A 19,141-nucleotide genomic window follows, 5' to 3' on the forward strand; every position below is an offset into this window, starting at 1 on the left:
TCTTCCTTGTTCATGCAAACCAGTCAATGCCCAGATTTCAGAATGCAAGCTGAATTGGATGCATCAGCAGAGCATGGACAGCTGAAGTCACTGGAGTGACTTAGAGCCAAGCTACAAGTGATGCCTGACACAGGTTGGACACTTGTCAGCTTTCCTCAAGTTTTGATGGGAAATGTAGGCATCCTGGTCCTGCAGCTCTAATGGAGAGCCAAGCTGTAAAACCAGGACGCCTACATTTCCCATCAAAACTTGAGGGAAGCTGACAAGTGTCCAACCTGTGTAAGGCGTCACTTGTAGCTTGGCTCTTATTGTTTGAGCTTGGGGAAATCAATGGCTAAACTCTGCCAAAGCTAAGATTCTTTATGTCCCATTCATTTCAGTGGGAAAGATTTGAGCATATATGTAATTCTGGCCCTCAAGTCAGTGGTAGTGGTGAATTTAATTTTGGCTGGATGATGCCTAGAACTTCTAACAACAAAAGTTGCAAATACATCAGAATGTTTATTGTTTACGTATAAACATTTGCATGCTTGATCCTGTGCTCTGCATGATTTTGTAACTTTCCCAATTTTGCTGACAGGCAGCAGTGTGATGTAGCAAATGATAAGATTGTGACAGTTAAAAAGCAGGACCTCTCTTGGTGTTTTATATCCATCTCGAAGAAAACGGCAGCAGCCATATCGTCCCTGTAAAGACAAACAGAATGCTTACTGGGTGAGCAGTTCATTGTTGTGTATGTATGAGTGTGTGTGTGTGGTGTGTGTACAGACACACACAAGCATTACTCAGCAAATAATCCAAGAAAGTTTTTTTAAACTTTCTGGAGCTTACCTGGAGCTTGGTGATAATTTCATTTTTAGTTGCATTAACAACATTCATGTCCTCCACAGCAAAAGCAGGATAAGAAATAATGGACAACAGGCCGGCATCAATTTCTTTTGATGTGGATGCCCTCGGCAACATGGAGTATAGAATAGACTGAGCAGAAAACACAGACACACACATATGTAACAAGACAAGACAAAACAAAGAGAACATTAAAACAACTGGTGTGTTTCAAAGTGTTTTATTCAAGACACAAAGAATACCCTGCTCATACTCAAACCAAATTGCAAACTATTTTCACCCACCAGAGATCACTGCTTCTGTATAGTACATCGACCAATGGTAAATTTAGCACCAGAAAAAGGCCATAAACCAGCAGTAATGCCAGAGGTTTCCCACCATCTCCCGTGGAATACTTATACCCACAGACCCTTGCCTTCCATAGCTGAGAATTATATGCTGCTTGTAATCACAGTTGTTTAGTTTGAGCTTTCTAAATGGTAGGTTCTCCGTTACAGCTACAGTACCTTCAGTGGAAAGAGATTCAGAGTTACCTGACAATGTTCAACTTCATCTGGAAGAACATGAATTACTGACTTGTGTCCTCCTCCAGCTCCAAAAAGGTCCAATTCATCAATTGCTTCCAAGGCAGCCTTCAAACACATACATATTTGTTCAGAATCTTGTCAATAATCTCAGTAACAAATGAAACTTACTTTGACAAATATTAATACAATTGTTAGGGTGGATCCAATGGCACATTTCCACAGATGGAACAAGGAGTTCTACCTGAGGAGTGTGACTTTCACAGCTCCTCCCCCCCGCCACATCCCCAAATGGCCCCCGAAATCCTGCTCCTGGTGGTTCCCCCTCTCCCATATTCTCTTGGAAATGAGTCCCATGGATATCAATGGGACACACTTCTAAGCAAGTGTTCTCAGGAACCAGCTCTTAGTATACAGTTTTGATCAAGGCCATTGAGCTTGGTCTGTTTCATGCATTACTTCATGAAAGCTCCATAAATGGACTTAGTGTAATTCTGTTGAGCAAGATCTTGTGCAACACCTAGTGCTTTCCTTCCTTTATATTATAGTGCCCAGAAATTGCTTGCACAAGATGTGCAAGTGGAAACAGAAGTTCAGATAGAATACGTCTGGCTTAGTATAAGTGGCTATCACCGGTTTTTGCTTGAGTAAGAGTTCTAGCAGAAGCAGAAGTTTTGCACTGGACCATTATTGAAAACATAAAACATACTCACTTTGGCCATTCCAACAGAACTTGCATTCAGTTCAGGGATGCCCTGGTTGGTTTTATCGCCACGTTCCCACATGCCATAATCCTGAAACAAAAGAATGAAGAAAGCAGATAAATGTCCAAAACTCAGATCCAGAGTTATTCAAAAACTGCAGTAGACTGTCCCTGTGCTATTGCAAATGGAGATGGACAGTATTTTCCATGAAGTTTTGGATCATTCCCTTGTCTTAATGGAAAGATGGACAACGAAGAACCTATCATTTCCACTCATACTCTTATACTTCTCCTAAATGAAAATTTTAGATGCTAACAGTGAAATTCTAAGTAGAGTTACTCCAGTCTAAGCCCATTGATTTCAATGGCTTAGATGGGAGTAACTCGTCTTAGGATTTCACCGTAAGTCTGTTTCATCCCATAACATAACTTTATTGACATGCCCTTTGACTAGTTCTCCACATTCATTTGATTGTTTGTTCGTGCTTTGTATCTATGAAGATAATATCCAGTCATTTTAAGACCTCTTTCAATATTGTAAAAATCAGGTAATTTATTGATTCACGTTATTGCCAATGTTTATTTCTTCCATAACTTCTGTTTTACGTATTGTAATTACCATTACAAAGTAATGGTTCCCGGGGTTTGGTGAATGATTCAAGATATTCATAACATTTATCTGAGATAAATAATAAATGGAAAACTAATTTGAACATACTTACAGCAACTTTGTATGCAGCCTCTATGTAAAACACAAGATTCTGTATAAATGCAACTTCATCGAGTGTGAACACAATACGCAGTCCTAATTAAGAAAGAATAACAATTATGCTGTCTCACATAAACCTCAGAAACAGTTTCGACCCACTGAGTTTGCACCTGTGTATAGTTTAACATTATATGAAATAATCCTTTTTTTGGTCCATATTTTTCACTAACTTCTTTTTACCCTCAAGCATTAAGGTAAGCTTTATTTGGTAAAAAATATCATCCAGAGGACAATATATGTTTAGCTCTGTCATGGATCAGTTTTCCAGGATATAATCCTGCTTTCAAGTATCAGACCCTGAGAACTGTGTGAACCAGACCCACAATTGTTTATTCTGTGTTTGGTTACAGGCCAGTTGAACATTTAAGTAAGGAAAATTCCTTAAGCAACAGTATATTTTTAAAGGATACAATAGTAAGTGATGAAACAACCGTCTGTTTTGTGGGCAGTCAGTCATTCATCTGTAGGATGCGTGTCCTTGGTAACACTTCACAAATATGCACTTACTTGCGCTCAGTAACAGAAACTGAAAGGATTCATGCATGAGTAGGTGCTATTCCTTGCAAAACAATGAATCCTTCATAGTTACTTAAACATAATTTAAAGAATTGAAATAGCTCAGAATTATCAGTATTATAATATTGCCTCTGGAGTCTCTTTCTAAAGTAGGGTAATATTGTAATTAGCAGGCAGTAAAGGAGTATAGTCTAGCCTGATCTCATCAGATCTCAGAAATTAAGAAGGGTCAGCCCTGGTCAGTATTTGGATGGGAGACCACCAAGGAAGTCCAGGGTTGGTACACAGAGGCATGCAATGGCAAACCACCCTATGGTGTCGCTATGAGTTGATGGCACTTACACACACACACACAAAAGAGTATCTGCTGATTGAAACACCTTTGTCTTTAAAAATCCAAATCGCTCCCTTTAACTTACCAGAGGCTGTCATCTGAGCCAGGAAGAGAAGATAAAGTGAAGTTGCATCTACTTGCAGATGCCCCCACTCGTTATCGGCCACTACAGTCCCACAGGTGGCGGTGTTATATTTGGCATGTAGGCAATCCTTGGTACTTTGTGTGTGCTTGAACTTCTCAACCTTATCTACCTATAAAAAACGTAGAACATTTTGAAAGAGGCTCCTAAAGGACAATCATTTACAGAATCACAGCTTCTATCTAACAAATAACCCTGTAGGGTTTAATTTCACAGACTTAAAACTCACGTTCATCAGAACACATGTTGTGCTTACTGATAAAACTTTTCTCTCAATCAAAATATCTTGTGTAGAGCTACATAAAAATTTAACATTCCTACAGTGGTCTACAAAAATATCATCATTTGTTCCCAAGACGCTAACTTAAACTTGCTTTAGTCTTTGATTGTTTAGAACATAAATGAATAAATAAAGGTTTAATGAGATTGCTGAGGGGCAGGGCACTTTGCAAAACTTCATGAGCACTGGCATTACTAAAAAAGGAACCAACATTGTTGTCAGCGTTTGAGGCCGGCAGCACAGCGTTCTTAGTTCTCAGCAACCAAACAAGAATGTATAGTTTCCAAAATCGTGGGCAAAATGCTGTGCCTAATATACCATAGCATTCCTTGCCCATTCAAATAAATCTAAGATTTAGCTGAAGCAAAACAGGAGGTTTGTGACAATTTCAAGAATAACAAGTGCCCAAAGACACCTGCATCAGATTAACACAGTTTACTCTCTGGAAGATTTAGATGATCCTGGATTAAAAAAATACTCTGAATTATCAATATTGGACAAAGCTTCTCAGTTCCTGACCACGGGCTGCATTTTGTGCCCTTCTGTAAAGTAAAGAAGCCTTGCAGTGCAGTCCTAAACTTAGTTGTGCCCGTCTAAGCCAATTGATGTTAATGGATTTATACCAGTGTAACTCTATATTTAGGATTATAGTGCTGTTCCAGAGGGAAGAGTCTGGCTTCAATGGAAGGGACTTCCTCCTTCAAAGCAAGATTCATTCCTCGAAAGTACTTTAGCAATGCCAATTTAGCAGAAAGGAGGATCTGGTCCCATGTAAATTTGCTCTTTCTAAAGTAACTGAAGTTAAATTTTATTTTCTGAATGAAAATTAAGTCTCTTTGCTTTCAAACTATCTTTTAAAGCAACTTAATTTTATCCCAACAAAATCCATTAGGAAAGGAATGATGACTGATGTCTTGTTTGCTCTTTGCATAGAAATCAAGATGCAAAGATGCTCACTTGGAAATAAATGTGGTCCCTCCCCACAGCCTGCTACCTTCGTTCTGTGACAACAGTACTCTGCATGCCACAGCACAAACAAACCATTCCCTTCCAAGCAACTTCAAAGCAGTCAAGCAATCTACTCCCCTCACCACTTGGCTTTTAGTTTTAACCAGGACTTTTTTGGGGGGGAAAGAGGTGGTGGAACTCAGTGGGTTGCCCTCGGAGAAAATGGTCACATGGCTGGTGGCCCCGCCCCCTGATCTCCAGCCAGAGGGGAGTTGAGATTGCCCTCTGCACCGCTCAGTGGCGCGGAAGACAATCTCAACTCCCCTCTGGCTGGAGATCAGGGGGCGGGGCCACCAGCCATGTGACCATTTTCAAGAGGTTCCGGAACTCCGTTCCCCCGCGTTCCCCCTGAAAAAAAGCCCTGGTTTTAACAGCAGCAGGAATAGTGTCAAAGCTTTACCTCAGTAAGACATGGTGTGTGAATAAAACAATCATTTCAAGCAGTTTAATATCCCTTATGGATTATGCTTTTTATATTCCTTTTAATGATTATTGTCATTAATTTCAAATAATTAATAATGCCCAAGTTGGCACATAACGATATGTGCAGTTTTCTAACTGGAGTGGTTTCAAAGGCAAGAGAGAGAATGGTGGAAGATAAATGAAATAAATAAAGCATAAATTTGGCAAGTGCAAGTAACAATTCATCCATATTCTCATCTTCTCCTCCTGCCCTTCATATCCCAAACTGCAGCTGTACTGCGAGATTCGGCCCTGCCACTGGCAATAACCCTGTTTGTTAGTTTACCTGTCTCATCATGCATTGCAGAAGTCCCCTCATCAGTTTCACAACATTCTGTAGGAATATAATTAGAAGAAAACATTCATCTTGTCACTCGCATCAGATAAATGACAAGGGACTCTTGAAAGCTTATTATACCCTGAAAATCGTGTTGGCCTTTAAGGTAGTATTGGACTCAATCTGGAAATAAGAAAGGCTCTACATCCTTCATTAAGCCCTGTAGCAGCATTGTGGGTATCAAGCCCCCTTGAAAATGTAATCCTACCACCACCCCCGAATCCTGGTATCAGAAATATTCTTTCTACACTAGAGCATCCTAGTATCCTCCTGCTACTATAGCCCTTTTCATTATATCTCCTGCTAACAGGTTTAGAAGGAAGTGTGCTCAGGTCTTGTCATATTTCCGGGGGTATCACTGAATAAACAAAGAGGCCTGGTGCTCAGAATACGCCTGAGCTTAGAATAAGCTAAGTAAGGCCTGGATCAAGCCCACATTAAGATTACTTTAGGAGAATCCATTCATATCTAAGAACTCTTTCTCATCACTGTGCGTAACAGAATCTTTATTTCTTCTCATATGCATGAGGGTTGAGGGAACCAATGTGAAATGGCTCATCCAATAGCTATATCCACAAAGAAGGAGTTTTCTAAATATCATCAACTCAGCACTGATCTTACCGCATTTCAGTTCTCAATCCATAACCCCATCTATATGACTTCATGAGATGCGTCATAAGCTAAGACAACAGATATGTCAAACCATTGGTAAACACTGCATATTGCTCTAGAGTAAATAATATAAGCTGGTCCTTAAAATAAATTAATTAGTGAGCAATTAAAGACATACTTGCTCTAGTTCATAAGCTTTGGCTTTATCTTCATCCCGGTCTGCATTCTTCCTGTAGGCCATCCCCAGACCCCACACAGCCAAAATGCTGTAAATGTTGTCTCGGACCCAGGCATCCTTTTGCTCTGTGCTGGCAGACAGCAGCCCTGTAACTGGGTTCTGAAAAATAAACAAATGGAAATATTTTTTTTAACTGGGTGATACCTACTGCAAAGGCTAAGTGGTTGAACTATGAACCAGGAAGCTTGCCATTCAAATATCAATTTTATCATAAACTGAACCAGTGGATTTAAGTAAGCCTAAAACAACTTTTTATATGCATACAGCTACAACTGGCCTAGTCATTGTAAGGATTACTGAGTGAACTATATATAATCACAGGGTGATTATTGTTGTGGGGATAATAATGACATACTTTATAAACCGCTCTGAGTGGGCATTAAGTTGTCCTGAAGGGTGGTATATAAATCAAATGTTGTTGTTGTTATCAGGAGCTAGGAGGAGTGTGAATATTACTCCCATTCTGCAGTCATTCCACTGGCTGCCTATCAGCTACCTGGCTCAGTTCAAGATACTAGCTACCACATATAAAGCTCTTCATGGCCTTGGTCCAGAGCCAGTTTGGTGTAGTGGTTAAGAGCGCAGGACTCTAATCTGGAGAACCAGGTTTAATTCCCCACTCCTCCACTTGAAGCCAGCTGGGTGACCTTGGATCAGTCACATCTCTCTGGAGCTATCTCAGCCCCACCCACCTCACAGGGTGTTTGCTGTTGTGGGGATAATAACAACATACTTTGTAAACCGCTCTGAGTGGGCATTAAGTTGTCCTGAAGGGCTTGCCATGGCAGCTTCGCTCATCTGTACAGGGCCTTCTACAGGTGCCACTTTGCACTTGGGCAAAATCAACAGGTTCCCCTCATACACATGCATTGTCTGTGCCTGCCCCTTCCCTATGGAATGGTCTACTTGAAGAGGTCAGGAAAGCTCCAACTCTCCTAGCTTTCCATAAATGATGCAAAACTGAATTATTCAAGAGGCCTTTTTTACTCAGATAGGAGGGCTGTACTGTAGGGAAGTGGTCTGAAAGAGATGCATAAATAAAGGGATAGGGGCTATAGACTTTACTTCTACGTACTGTCTATTGCTGTAAGTATGATCCTATTGGATAGTTTATATGTTGTTTAACGTCAGTCTTAGAACTGCTTATGCTCTTTTCAGCATTTCTTCAACTCTGTATAAGATTTGCACTAGTTTTAAAGCTTTGCAAATTTGTATTTATATACCCAATTGCATTGTTTATTGAAATGTCATTGAAATTGAATGTACACTGTGACACTGAGAGATCTCTGTCTTTTGGTGCTACACCTCTGAAGATGCCAGCCACAGCTGCTGGCGAAACGTCAGGAGCTACAATGCCAAGACCACGGCAATACAGCCCGGAAAACCCACAACAACCATCGTTCTCCGGCCGTGAAAGCCTTCGACAATACATAAAATTTGGTATAGTTTGCTTAAAAATGCCACTCCCAGACCCCCAAATAGCCCCCACATATTTTCCCCCAGAAGGAATTGTTATATATTGGGCTAGCTTTGAGTAAAGCAGGGCTCCTTAGGTATCCAATCCAATTGAGAAATAGGATTAGCAGCAGCCAATCGTTCTTCCAGTACAGGAGCCAACTGCTGCCTTGTAAACATGTTGTCTTTTGTTCAGTGCATGCAAATAAAGGACCCTAGTGCCTGTGCTCTTATTGGGGGAGTTACTGAAAGGGGGTGTAGTTGGAGTGTATATATTGGGCTTTCGGGAGCCACACAGAGTAGTAATTACTCTGCAATAAAGTTACCATCATGAGCTGAAACCCCTGCCTGGCTGAAATCACTTGAGCCCAAGGCTCAATACTGAATAGGAATAATGGAGAGTAGGCGGAGCATCTTCTTTGGGGGGCCTATAACATCGATCCCCAGAGTCCAATCTTCATGGAACTTGGGGGTTCTTTAGAGGACAGTTAGAAAATTTGGTGAAGTATAGTTGAAAAATGACTCCCCTACCCCACCGGATATCCCCCAGAGTGATTTTTCCCATAAAAAATAAAGACCGAAGTTTACCAAATTTTTACTGAAAACTTGGTCAAAAAATCAGGATACTTGTTTTTTGATTTGGAATATCTGGATTTACCAAATCAGCCAAAATTCAGTATTTTAATCCACATTTTAAACCGAACTGCACACCCCTATTCCCCACTCTTATCTCTAGACTCGGCTATTTAAATGAAAGTTATCTCAAGACTCTGCAATTTTCTAGACTCAGAAGTCTTCAGCTTAGGATAAATAGCTTGACAAGCCATTGACAGAACCAAGCATGAAATCTATGCATAACTAGGAACCTAAACCTGGATCTAGCTCTTTCTACATACCAGTTATCATAAAGCTCAAGGTTGTTCCTTTTTTAGCTACACTGTCACAGATGCCAGAAGTAATTAAAATAAATGGAATGACGCTATGGGTAAACCAGTTTTATTAAGGACAGCATCTCATTTAAAGGCCATGTCAATCAGGATGATTTTCAAATAGTCAGATCATTTCCATGTAGAAAAAGGCATGTCTACCATGTACCAACACACAGGTACACTTATGTGAAATAGACATGCATTTGCCACTGAGGCACTATGTTTAATATCAGGGGAACTGGTGATAAAAAAAATCTTACTATGCATCCAGAGTACTAATTATTGTGAGTATTAATAGTACTACTATTAATTACTACTATCATTAAACTGTACTAACAAGACAGTATATCTGGAAAAATGCTTTGTTGTTTACACTAGTATGTACTGTCACACTACATGAACATAGTGTTAAAAAGAATTTACTGATACAAACTTATCTGTATGTTATAAGAAATGTGCTGAAACATAAGAATTGGAGAAAAATATGCCTCCATAGATGGCAACAGGCCAAACATTCTCAACTACAATCAATGCCTGCTACATCTAGAGATCACACCCAGAAAAGCCAGAGAGAAGTTTGAGGCAGGAGACAGAATGAGAACACTGAAAGCAACCGTTCTCACACAAAAAGGAGTAAAGAGTGAGGAGGACACAAGTCCGACTGGTAATTCAAAACCAGGAGCAGCTGCTGCCAATGCTCACTCGACTGGAAGATCATGGAGGACCGAAGATGAGCGCATACACCCTCCACCCACCCACCCACCCACCCCCCGGCACATGCTGTCACCTTAAAGAAGGGAGAGTATATCCCACTGCTTGGCTTGGGAAGCTGCCAGTTCCTTTAAACTGTTCCAGGCCCACTCATGTCCTTCAAAAACCTTTCTAAGAAACCTAGAGAATTACTCTGTAAGCTAGGTTCCTGCCTGGCACTATATTTACCTGCTATTTTATGTAGTCTTATTGGAAACACACCACCAAAGAATTATTGTGAACTAAACTGCTTAGTAAAATCGTTTTATTTGTAATATGCCGGCATCTATCCACAAATACTTGTCCTCATGCAATTTTGTTTTTAAAATCAGCCTTCTGTAAATGATTCTGTCCTCCCCAAATATTCTACACATGTACCTGAAGTACGATCTAAACATCCAAGGGGGCAGAGCAGAGGGTTAGTTTGCAATGAATGATGTAAAAAAAAGAGTATAAAAAGTGAAGCATAGGCTGTTGGAGTTGCACTGACCTGGTGACTCAAAATGGTCTGTTGAACCAGCCGAGCATAGCCATCTAAACGGACTCCAGAGTTGCTCCTGCTCCTCATCTCCAAAGTCTTCTAGTTCTTCAAGAGGAAAAATGTGTCTGGCTGGAGGGAGCCTGGATCTCTCTAGCAGCCCTCAGCAGTTTCAACTTCTTTGTCCATCAGAAAGCTGAACTGTGACCCTTGTTGGCAACAGGCATCTTTGTTCCAAAATAAACAGTCAACAAAACAGGAATTACGGAGGAGTTATCCCTTTTGCCTACATACAATCCATAGTCAAAATGACTATGCAATGACAGACGCAGCAATCTTATGCACACTTAACCAGGAGTAAACTGTTGAGACTTACTTCTGAATAAACATACACAGGATCATAACTAGAAGCAAACCCTACATAATCCTCATACAAACACCATTTCTTTCCCCTATGGTAATTACACATACAGCGAAAATTATTCCAAATATGAATAAATGCTTGCAGTGTTCAAAGAAGGTAATTAAACCTATAAACCCCATCCCCTGACTCATTTCAATATTAGCCTCCTCCCCGCGTCATCATAGACCACATCCCCAGCTCTGTGCTTCACAAGTATTGTGAGTCAGGTTTAGAAGGGCATATACACAATGATCAGGAAAGTGCTTGGGAATTTTATGTCCTCTTCAAATTCAGACTACAAACTGTACCAAGGCCAATGGTCTCCACCTCCTGATTCATTGCATTGAAATGAGAGAGCAAAATCTGTGTTCTTATGAGCATAATTTTTTGGCTTCTGTTACCAAAACACAAAAACCCAAACCTTTAGCAATAACCCTCTTCCCTTTGTTCTCACAATGAACCTAAGAGCCTTGGTCCAGAAAGAGAAATACCACCCCACTTCTGAGCTCACCCAGCAGCCAGCAAAAGGCTATCAACAGAGATACAGAATGAGTGACACAGGACAGCCGTGAGCCGACCAAAGAAGATTATTCTTTCACTAACCAAACTCCCTTTGATCAGCAAAATCTTTGCAACAGGCCGTCTCTTCTCTGTACTGTGACAAATGACACTCAGAGGCCTTCAAGGCCAGAAGAGAATTTTCAGGAATTTGTCCCTTGCTTTTATCCCCCATTCTGCATCTTCATAAAGTAAAGAAATCAGCCAGGCTCAAACATTTTTTCTGAGTTCTTCCCTCAGTCCCCCAGCAGGGCCTCCAGTTTAAATAGTCAGTATCCAGCCCTCCTATGTGTGCTTTCTCATAGTCATTTGTGTTGGCTTCTCTCCAACCCTCCCTTGTTTATTCCCAACTGGATTTCAAGAATGTGTACTGCTCACCTTGAGAACAGGGCTCTTTGCGATCCTGACACTGTTCCAGATATGTTTTTAAAGAAACTGGTGAGGCATTTCCATTTGGCTGCAAAGTTCTCTCAGCCAATCTTATGTAGCAAACTCTGAGGCAGCTGAGATTCAGGACTCTTGTGATGGAGGAGAGGGGCAGGGCAGCCCAGAAGAGCTGCCTAAAGACATCCTACCTGAAGTCATAACATGTGTGGATCTGAATTCAATAAACAAAGCAAGGTAGAGCTTGAGACTAGAGAGCGCTCCTCAGCCAAGCAGATGGCCAAAGAGAGAGATGGTAAAAATTGTAGCTAAGGTGGCCCACCACAAGAGATAGGGGCCAGAACCTCTAACTCCCCCTGTAATGCAAGCACAGACGGCTTGCCATTTTATTCTTCATCACATGAAGAGTGAATCTTACCTCACTCTTGCAGCCTCTGCATTCCCCTCTCATCCTCATAACAACCCTATGAATAGGTTGGGCTGGTCCCCAGGATCATGTCAGGAACTTTATCACTGGGATTTGAACCCAAGTCCAGGAAACAGTACTTATATATGAATGAAATATCATTTCACTTATAATTTACCTATGTGATTAGCCATCATTACTGTAACAATCTTTCTACAGTGCTGCACTATAAGGTCCAATTAGGGTTGCCAATGCCAGGATGGTAAATACCTGGATATTTGGGGATGGAACCTCGGGAGGGATCTTAGCAAAGGTATAGCACCATATAGTCCACCCTTCAAAGCAGCCATCCCTGTATTCTGTAAATCAGCTATAATTCCAGGGGCACTCTAGGGCTCTCCTGGAGATTGGAGGCTGAACCCTACATTTGATGCTTGGTTCCATTTAAAGAAATGAGGAAAGTATAACTGACCAGACCTGGTCCCTTCAACGGTATGCGCTCACGCACTTGGAATCTCATTCACATACTCTTTTCTGTGCCAAGAGTCATCAGTAGTTTCTCATTTCTGTGTTGGGCTCCTATTTATGTACAAAGAACCGTTTGGCCTGGATAGCAAACACTGTCCTGATAAAACCCCTAGCACACAAACACAGAATAAACAGGAGGAGAAAGTCTCTCCAACTGGGGACAGGGGTGAAAGCAAGAGCAGCAGCAGGGCTGCTGAGCAATTCCAGATTAATGGTCTCCACAACATTCTAAACCAGCGGGGTCTCCTGCCCCTACCCTCATCTCCTTCTCCTCTCTTTCAGACGAATGATTGAATCTGAAAACACTGCAGAACTCGACTTGCGGACTAACACAAGCTGATGGGAACCCAGGGCAACTGCACTCGGGGTGCCGAACTTCCACGGATGCCTGCCTCAGCACTCTGAAAGTCTGACAAAGCTTTTGGATGTCTCCAAACTTCAAACCCTGTTTATTGGTGAAATGGTCATTCTAATGTAAGCTAGTGAATGTGTTCAGTAATCTGGTTTAGTTATGATGTCAAATATGATAGATATTAAAAATTAAAAGATGAGAGTATCTAGAGCTCATGATCCCATGAACCTGCTTTATACTGTGTCATAGATCCAGAGGAGTTAGCCGTGTTACTCTGTAGTAGCAAAATCAAAAAGAGTCCAGTAGCTCATGCTACAATAAAATTGGTTAATCTTAAAGGTGCTACTGGGCTCTTTTTGATTATACTGTGTCAGACTCCTTGTTTAACAAGGTTCCTGCTGTCAACTCTGACTGACAGCTGCTCTCCAAGGCCTCAGATCAAGGTCTTTGAACCTCACCCTTTAACTAGAAAATGCCAGGAACTGAACCTGGGAATTTCTGTGGTGCATCTGCAGGCACAACAGACACTCTACCGGTAAAACATGAACCCTTCTCAATGTTCGTCGCTTAATGTACTACTATTATAACACTACTCAACATATAAAACGGGGACCCAGGCGAAAACACATTAAATTACCTAGACTGGCAAAAAGCGTTATTTCAGGAATCTGTGCATTGATCCACCCTGTGGATTGATATCTATCATCTTACTTCAGTGCCCTAATATTCCCAATAGGCAACTTCCATTATTCCAAAGCGTAATTCCTGTATTACGTTCTACATTTCCTCCCTGCCCCCAACCATAAACAGAAGATGCATTTCAGAAGTGTAGCATTATATCCGAAAAAAGAACTTAGAAGGCCTGGAAGGTCATCAAAATCAAGAGGTGCCAACCTCTAGGTGGTGGCTGGAGATCTCCCGGAATGACACCCGATCTCCAGGCGACAGAGATCAGTTCCCCTGGAGAAAATGGCCATAAACACACACAAGCAGGAGGAGGGACGGACGGACAGACTGAGGCCACCCCTCACCTGCCCAGGAGCTCTGTCGCTTTCCATTCTCGGGGTGGCGGCGTGCCGCTCCTCCGCTCTCTGGCCAGTTCCAAAGGAAGCGATAGGCCACACTCCCGGCTCAAGGTCGCCTCCCGCGGGAGCCGAAGCTGTGACACCGATCCGCCCTCCGGGTCGGAAGCCCCGCGTGCGCTTCGCCGGCTAAAGCTCGCGGCCCTTCAATTGACAGCAGTCCCGCAGGGGCCTGTCCAGCGGCCGAGCGCTTCCGCGGCGAGACAGTCTCCAGGCAAGCGCCGGGGCGGCCAGAGAAACTGGGCTTCCTTTGTATTTACTGGCAGGCAGCGGCGCGGGGGGCCTGACGCAAGCCCGTCTTTTGCAATCGGCGCGCTCCGAAGGCGGGCTACGCCGGGCCAGAGGGAGAATCGACCGACGTTCCGAAATACCGAAAAGGACAAGGGCGGTTTCCTGCACTCGGCCCGCCAAAGACTGCTTCAAAAGCACGTTCGGCCCGCTTCATTGGTATTTTTAAGTGCTGTTTCTTTATGTGGCTGTCAGGACCTGCCTCCCTTTGGACTGAGAGCAGGACAATCCGGGCCCGGTGCAGAGGGATGCTGGTCACCGGTTTGTATTGTGCGCTGTTCGGGGAGGAGAAAGGGATCGGCGCGGGGACCACCTCAAGCCCCTACCCAGATTTCCCAGCGGCGTGGGGCAGCGCCTCCACCTGGCTACCAGTTTGTGTGTGAGATAAGCCCATACATACAGACAATTCGAGTATGTCCAGAAAGCCCAGTGAGTCCTTGTTGTTAAGGAAGTGTTCTTAGTGGCAACCCCGGTGTGTTACAAAAGACACTTTTACCCTTTCGAGCCCACTGAAGTCAAGGGCTTAGGAAGGGTGCGAACTCTTCTAGGAGAAAGTTTTAGGTGGTAGCTGTGTTGATCTGCAGAAGAACAGCAGGATTTGCGTCCAGTGGCAGGGTGTCTCCCCGCTAGCCTCCTGTCCCGAGGGAGGGGGGGAGGGCAAGCTTTCCATCAGACTGGCTGCTCTCTCCACTCCCGCCCCTTGAGTGTTAATGGAGTGGGGCATATTTTGGGGGCCACAATCTTAAGTGTATGAACTGAGTTTTATCATTGTGTGATTTTGTGTTTTATGTATGTTTTAATGTGTTTTAACCTGGTTGTTACTCTGCTCTGAGCCTGCCATGAGGAGAGCAGACAAAAAAATCTAATAAATGAAAAAAAAATGAAATGAAAATGATTTTGCGGCTCAGAGCCAGGTTTGCTAACTTTTGCTATGAATTGGACTTATTCTTAAAGAATTGGCCAGGCTGAGACCCCCATCACTTCCAGTGTAAACCGGAAATGATGTCATTAGGGACCATGAAGTATGCACCATTCCATCACATGCTCTGGCCAGCCTCCTCAGCCCTATCTCAGCTCCACCTGTACTAAGGAATCATATATGCTATTAACAATATGCCCAGAATTTCCATTGTTTGTCTATTAAATATTTTTATCCAGCGACCCAAACAACATTGTGGAAAGTTAGTACTTTTTTTGTATTGTATACTCCTGGTATTGAATGCCCCATTTGTCTGGCAAATTTAACTTCTTGCAGTTCATGAGAACCAGCTTTCCCTGTCTGGAGGTTAAATTTAGGTCTGGATTTTTCTCTTGTATTTTTTTATTTCCAACTAAAATATGCCACATAACTATACAAATCTAATTCCACAGAACATCCAGACTGTCTGTGACTGCTTGAAGAGTGTTGGGGGCACCCAACTAATAAAGGTATCGTTTGCATAAATTTCGGAGACAATTGTTTCCTCCAACTATAATGGAAGTGTATAATAAGTCTGATATCAGAGGAAGCACCAAGTGAAGAAATCTCATTTGTTTATGAACCAAAAAGCACTGGGCAAGGTTCTTCACTAATCTCTATGAAAGGACCAAATGCTCATTCTCAGATGGAGTCAGAAGCACTTTGACAGCACCAGGATCACTCTGGATAGTTCGGCCAACAGAAGTAGCTGAAAACCACCTTGGAAAACCACCTTGGAATGCTGTTACCGAGCATAATAAACACCTGCAACAGAGCCCTGTGCAGAGTAACAACCCACCTCCTTCCTTTCCAGGGTCATAGGAATAAGTCGACGTGACATCCCTTTTTATAAATCCACAAATCCACTTTTAACCTGTTTGTAGGAAGAAACTAGAAGAACCCTCAGGGAGCGACAGTGAATAGAAAGGAAGAGTTTCACATCCACTTCTTCAGATAGGGGTAGAAATCTTAATTAGCAGATTAGGAAAAACTCTGCCTACTAGTCTGTTCAGAAACACACTGATCTAGTGTGATTACCAGGAGGGGCATACACTGGTTTTTAAACTATAATGTCTCCCCAGCCCTTTTGAGCCAGCAGGCTCCTTTGGAATTCTGATACATGGTAGTTGGCACAACTACAGCATGACTAGCGCAGGAGGCAGAGCCAGCCACAAAATGACTGCCACAACAGGTGGAGCTAACCATAGAATATCAGGGAGTGAAGTCATGCATAACTCTAATAGTAACTCTTCATCATTTCAGGTAAAATCTCTGGATACTTGGTTATTTGGCGTTTACTCTGTGACGTACGTGGTGGAGAGTCAGACCAAGTTTCCCAAAATAAATAACATGATGCCAACACAAAGATAATATTGTTTTTATTAAATGTCATGTATTCTCACACAAAATAAAACAATCATGGTTGTTCCCACTAATCCCCCCTCCTGTCACAGTTGGTAACCTAAGTTATCTCAGAAAGATATTTTTCTTTAACTAAAATTTGTTATCTTAAGTGTAATAGAAATTCTGCAGAATTCTAGCAACTGTTTCTCACTCTGACATAAGAAACAGTTGCCTTTTTCCTGAGGAAAGGTGGGAGAAGTAAAAAAAGGAGGGAAGGCAGAAAGACTTCGGTGCCCACATGGAACTGTGCACAGCCCTGCTATCTCCCCTCATTTAACACTGGGTTAACAGTTTTAGTCAGGGTGCAGAAAAGATGAAGAAGTCTTTTCTGGGCAAGATGAAGCATCTATTGGTGCTTCTTGATTCATTACCATATTTTAGGTTGACTTCTGCAGTCACAGTTGGCTAGGTGTGGTGGTACCTAAGCAAAGGACAGCAACAGAAGGGCACTAATTGGGCAACCCTGTCCACATGTGCCTTGGTCCTTGGTATGGCTCTCCTTCTAGTTATTATTTCCAATTTTCACCCTAATCTGCATAACATGAATCTTTGTCGAAGCTGGGGACTCAGATGCTAGAGGAGACCCCTTTCTCCTTAAACCTGCTAGTGCATGCCTACATGGATGCTGGTTGCTTACCGGCTTTTCCTTGCGAAGGGATTGGCAGGGCGACACCAGTGGAACCATGCTGTCTTGCTGCTGTCCTCCCTAGTGCAAAGCAAGCCTTTTTGCAAATAGATCCTTACGAAGATGAGCCACTCAATGACAATGCCAGTACCATTGCCCAGGAGGCGGGCAAAGACAAAATGCATTCAAACGCTACACGCACATTCCCCTTCCTGCCAACAGCATTACGCTATGCTAAGGTTTGGTCCCTTGGGATCTGATTGGTTGCCATTATAGAAAACAGTTACAGATGCTGCTGCCTGCTACTGGCAGCCAGGTGCTTGCCTGCGTTGTTGCTGTGGTAAGAACTGAAATAAAACACACTTTTTAGTCATTACAGCTTTATTTCCCAAATTTGTTCACCATTCTGGAAGCCAATTTAATGAACCAAACCAGCAATTTCTGGGTGTATTTCCAGCTTATTTGTTTTGTTTTGCACACCCTTAATGGGCTACCCCCTTCCCTGGTCCACCAGGATATTTTTAAAATTTTGCCCAAAAATATTACTATAGCATTGCAATGATAGATGTTCTCTAAATTCCAAGATTTCATTTTCTAAAAAAGTAAGTCTCTAGCCCTTTGCAGCGGTATAAGGAAAAGGGCGTATCTCTGCAACAGAAGTGACCAGAGACTTTTTTTAAAAATGAAAGTTGGGATTCAGAGAACCTGGTACACTTATCATTACAGTGGTCTACTGCTAATCTATATACGTTCAAAAAATAACATGCTGGAATTGGGTGGGAAAATTAAAAAGGGTGGTGCTGTTTTAAACACCACAGGCATTTCAAACAGTACTCCACAGCGAATGGGAAGCACATTGAAAACTTGAGAAGAGGACAATTTGAGAAGAGGGATTTTGATTCTGTGAATCATCTTAAAATTTCACTAAAGCGTGATCAAATTTGAATCTTTTAAGCAACTTTTATCTTTTTAATTTTAAATCTTTTATTTTACTATGTTTATCTTTTAATCTTTTATTTGAATCTTTCAGACAACCACTTTCAGTACCTGAATCTTATATTCACTGATATTCACTGATTCTCAGAATCTACATATCTGTCCATGATTTTACTGGCTATAATTGTTTATGAAATGACTGAGAATACAATTATAGCCGTAAGTTGAGTTGAATAAACCCAGCTACGCTCTGCTTCATTGCCACTTAAATGTACTCAAGCCTTCCTTGTTACTTGCACTCACGTTGAGGGGATGAAGCGCTCCTTCTTGTATACTCAATGACAGTGCTTCTCAAATTAACTGATGTAGTGGACCAGCCATTTTTTCCCAGGGATCAGTACCATATTTGTGCCATATTACTATGGTATGTGGTAGGCAAGTAGCACATCAGATCAGAAAAAACTAAAAATTTTCACTGCATTAATTGGAATGGGACTATGCATATGAAGTGTAGCATACTCATGGAGATGTTCCCATTTAAATACATTGAAGACTGATTGAAAGGCCGTGCATCTGTGCAGATAGTATGAAATAACTATTATTCGTTTAGGATGCAAGAAAATATTTTAGTTATTTTAAACCCCAGTGAATAAAGATGTTAAAAATTATTTAATTTATAATAATATTAATACTTACATTCTCAAAACAGTGGGTCCTAGCAAAGTCACAAATGACAAATGTGTATAGATTTGTACAAGGAGGTCCTGCAACAAAATGTTGCAGATTGTGGAAAGTCATCTCCATGGTTGTTCCAGCCACTCTTCCCTGTTGCTT

The 19,141-nt window shown here is 42.0% G+C and overlaps 2 protein-coding genes across 6 annotated transcripts in view; one reads left to right on the forward strand and one right to left on the reverse strand.

Annotated features, from left to right (window-relative positions):
• The window catches only part of PHKA2 (phosphorylase kinase regulatory subunit alpha 2), a 65,932-nt gene extending 49,684 nt beyond the window's left edge, over window positions 1-16,248 (reverse strand). For 4 of the 5 annotated variants that reach the window (XM_054973185.1, XM_054973186.1, XM_054973187.1 and 1 more), the window contains exons 1-10: window positions 14,046-16,248; window positions 10,396-10,610; window positions 6,712-6,870; window positions 5,871-5,918; window positions 3,778-3,946; window positions 2,796-2,878; window positions 2,084-2,164; window positions 1,380-1,478; window positions 832-978; window positions 633-686 (exon numbers count right to left, since the gene is read on the reverse strand). In XM_054973185.1, the coding sequence (XP_054829160.1) occupies window positions 633-686; window positions 832-978; window positions 1,380-1,478; window positions 2,084-2,164; window positions 2,796-2,878; window positions 3,778-3,946; window positions 5,871-5,918; window positions 6,712-6,870; window positions 10,396-10,473 (918 nt within the window). In that variant the 5' untranslated portion in view covers window positions 10,474-10,610; window positions 14,046-16,248. Of the gene's footprint in view, window positions 1-632; window positions 687-831; window positions 979-1,379; window positions 1,479-2,083; window positions 2,165-2,795; window positions 2,879-3,777; window positions 3,947-5,870; window positions 5,919-6,711; window positions 6,871-10,395; window positions 10,611-11,389; window positions 11,416-14,045 lie in introns of those variants that run through there. The other variant, XM_054973184.1, reaches the window with a different exon arrangement.
• Window positions 11,933-16,713, forward strand: LOC129326224 (uncharacterized). The gene is made up of 4 exons (XM_054974387.1): window positions 11,933-12,023; window positions 14,008-14,645; window positions 15,756-15,812; window positions 16,606-16,713. Exons 1-4 carry the CDS (start codon window positions 11,933-11,935, stop codon window positions 16,711-16,713), a joined length of 894 nt encoding a protein of 297 aa, XP_054830362.1.
• Window positions 16,714-19,141: the final 2,428 nt, after the last annotated feature.

This window comes from Eublepharis macularius, chromosome 3 (genome assembly GCF_028583425.1).
Source record: "Eublepharis macularius isolate TG4126 chromosome 3, MPM_Emac_v1.0, whole genome shotgun sequence".
Taxonomy (NCBI): domain Eukaryota; kingdom Metazoa; phylum Chordata; class Lepidosauria; order Squamata; family Eublepharidae; genus Eublepharis; species Eublepharis macularius.

Coding starts and splice junctions, on each gene's coding strand:
- LOC129326224 (XM_054974387.1), top strand. CDS start 11,933: ATGTGTGGATCTGAATTCAATAAACAAAGCAAGGTAGAGCTTGAGACT. Junction 14,646..15,755: donor CAGAGGGATGCTGGTCACCG/GTTTGTATTGTG, acceptor CTAATTCCACAG/AACATCCAGACTGTCTGTGA. Junction 15,813..16,605: donor GGGGCACCCAACTAATAAAG/GTATCGTTTGCA, acceptor TCATCATTTCAG/GTAAAATCTCTGGATACTTG.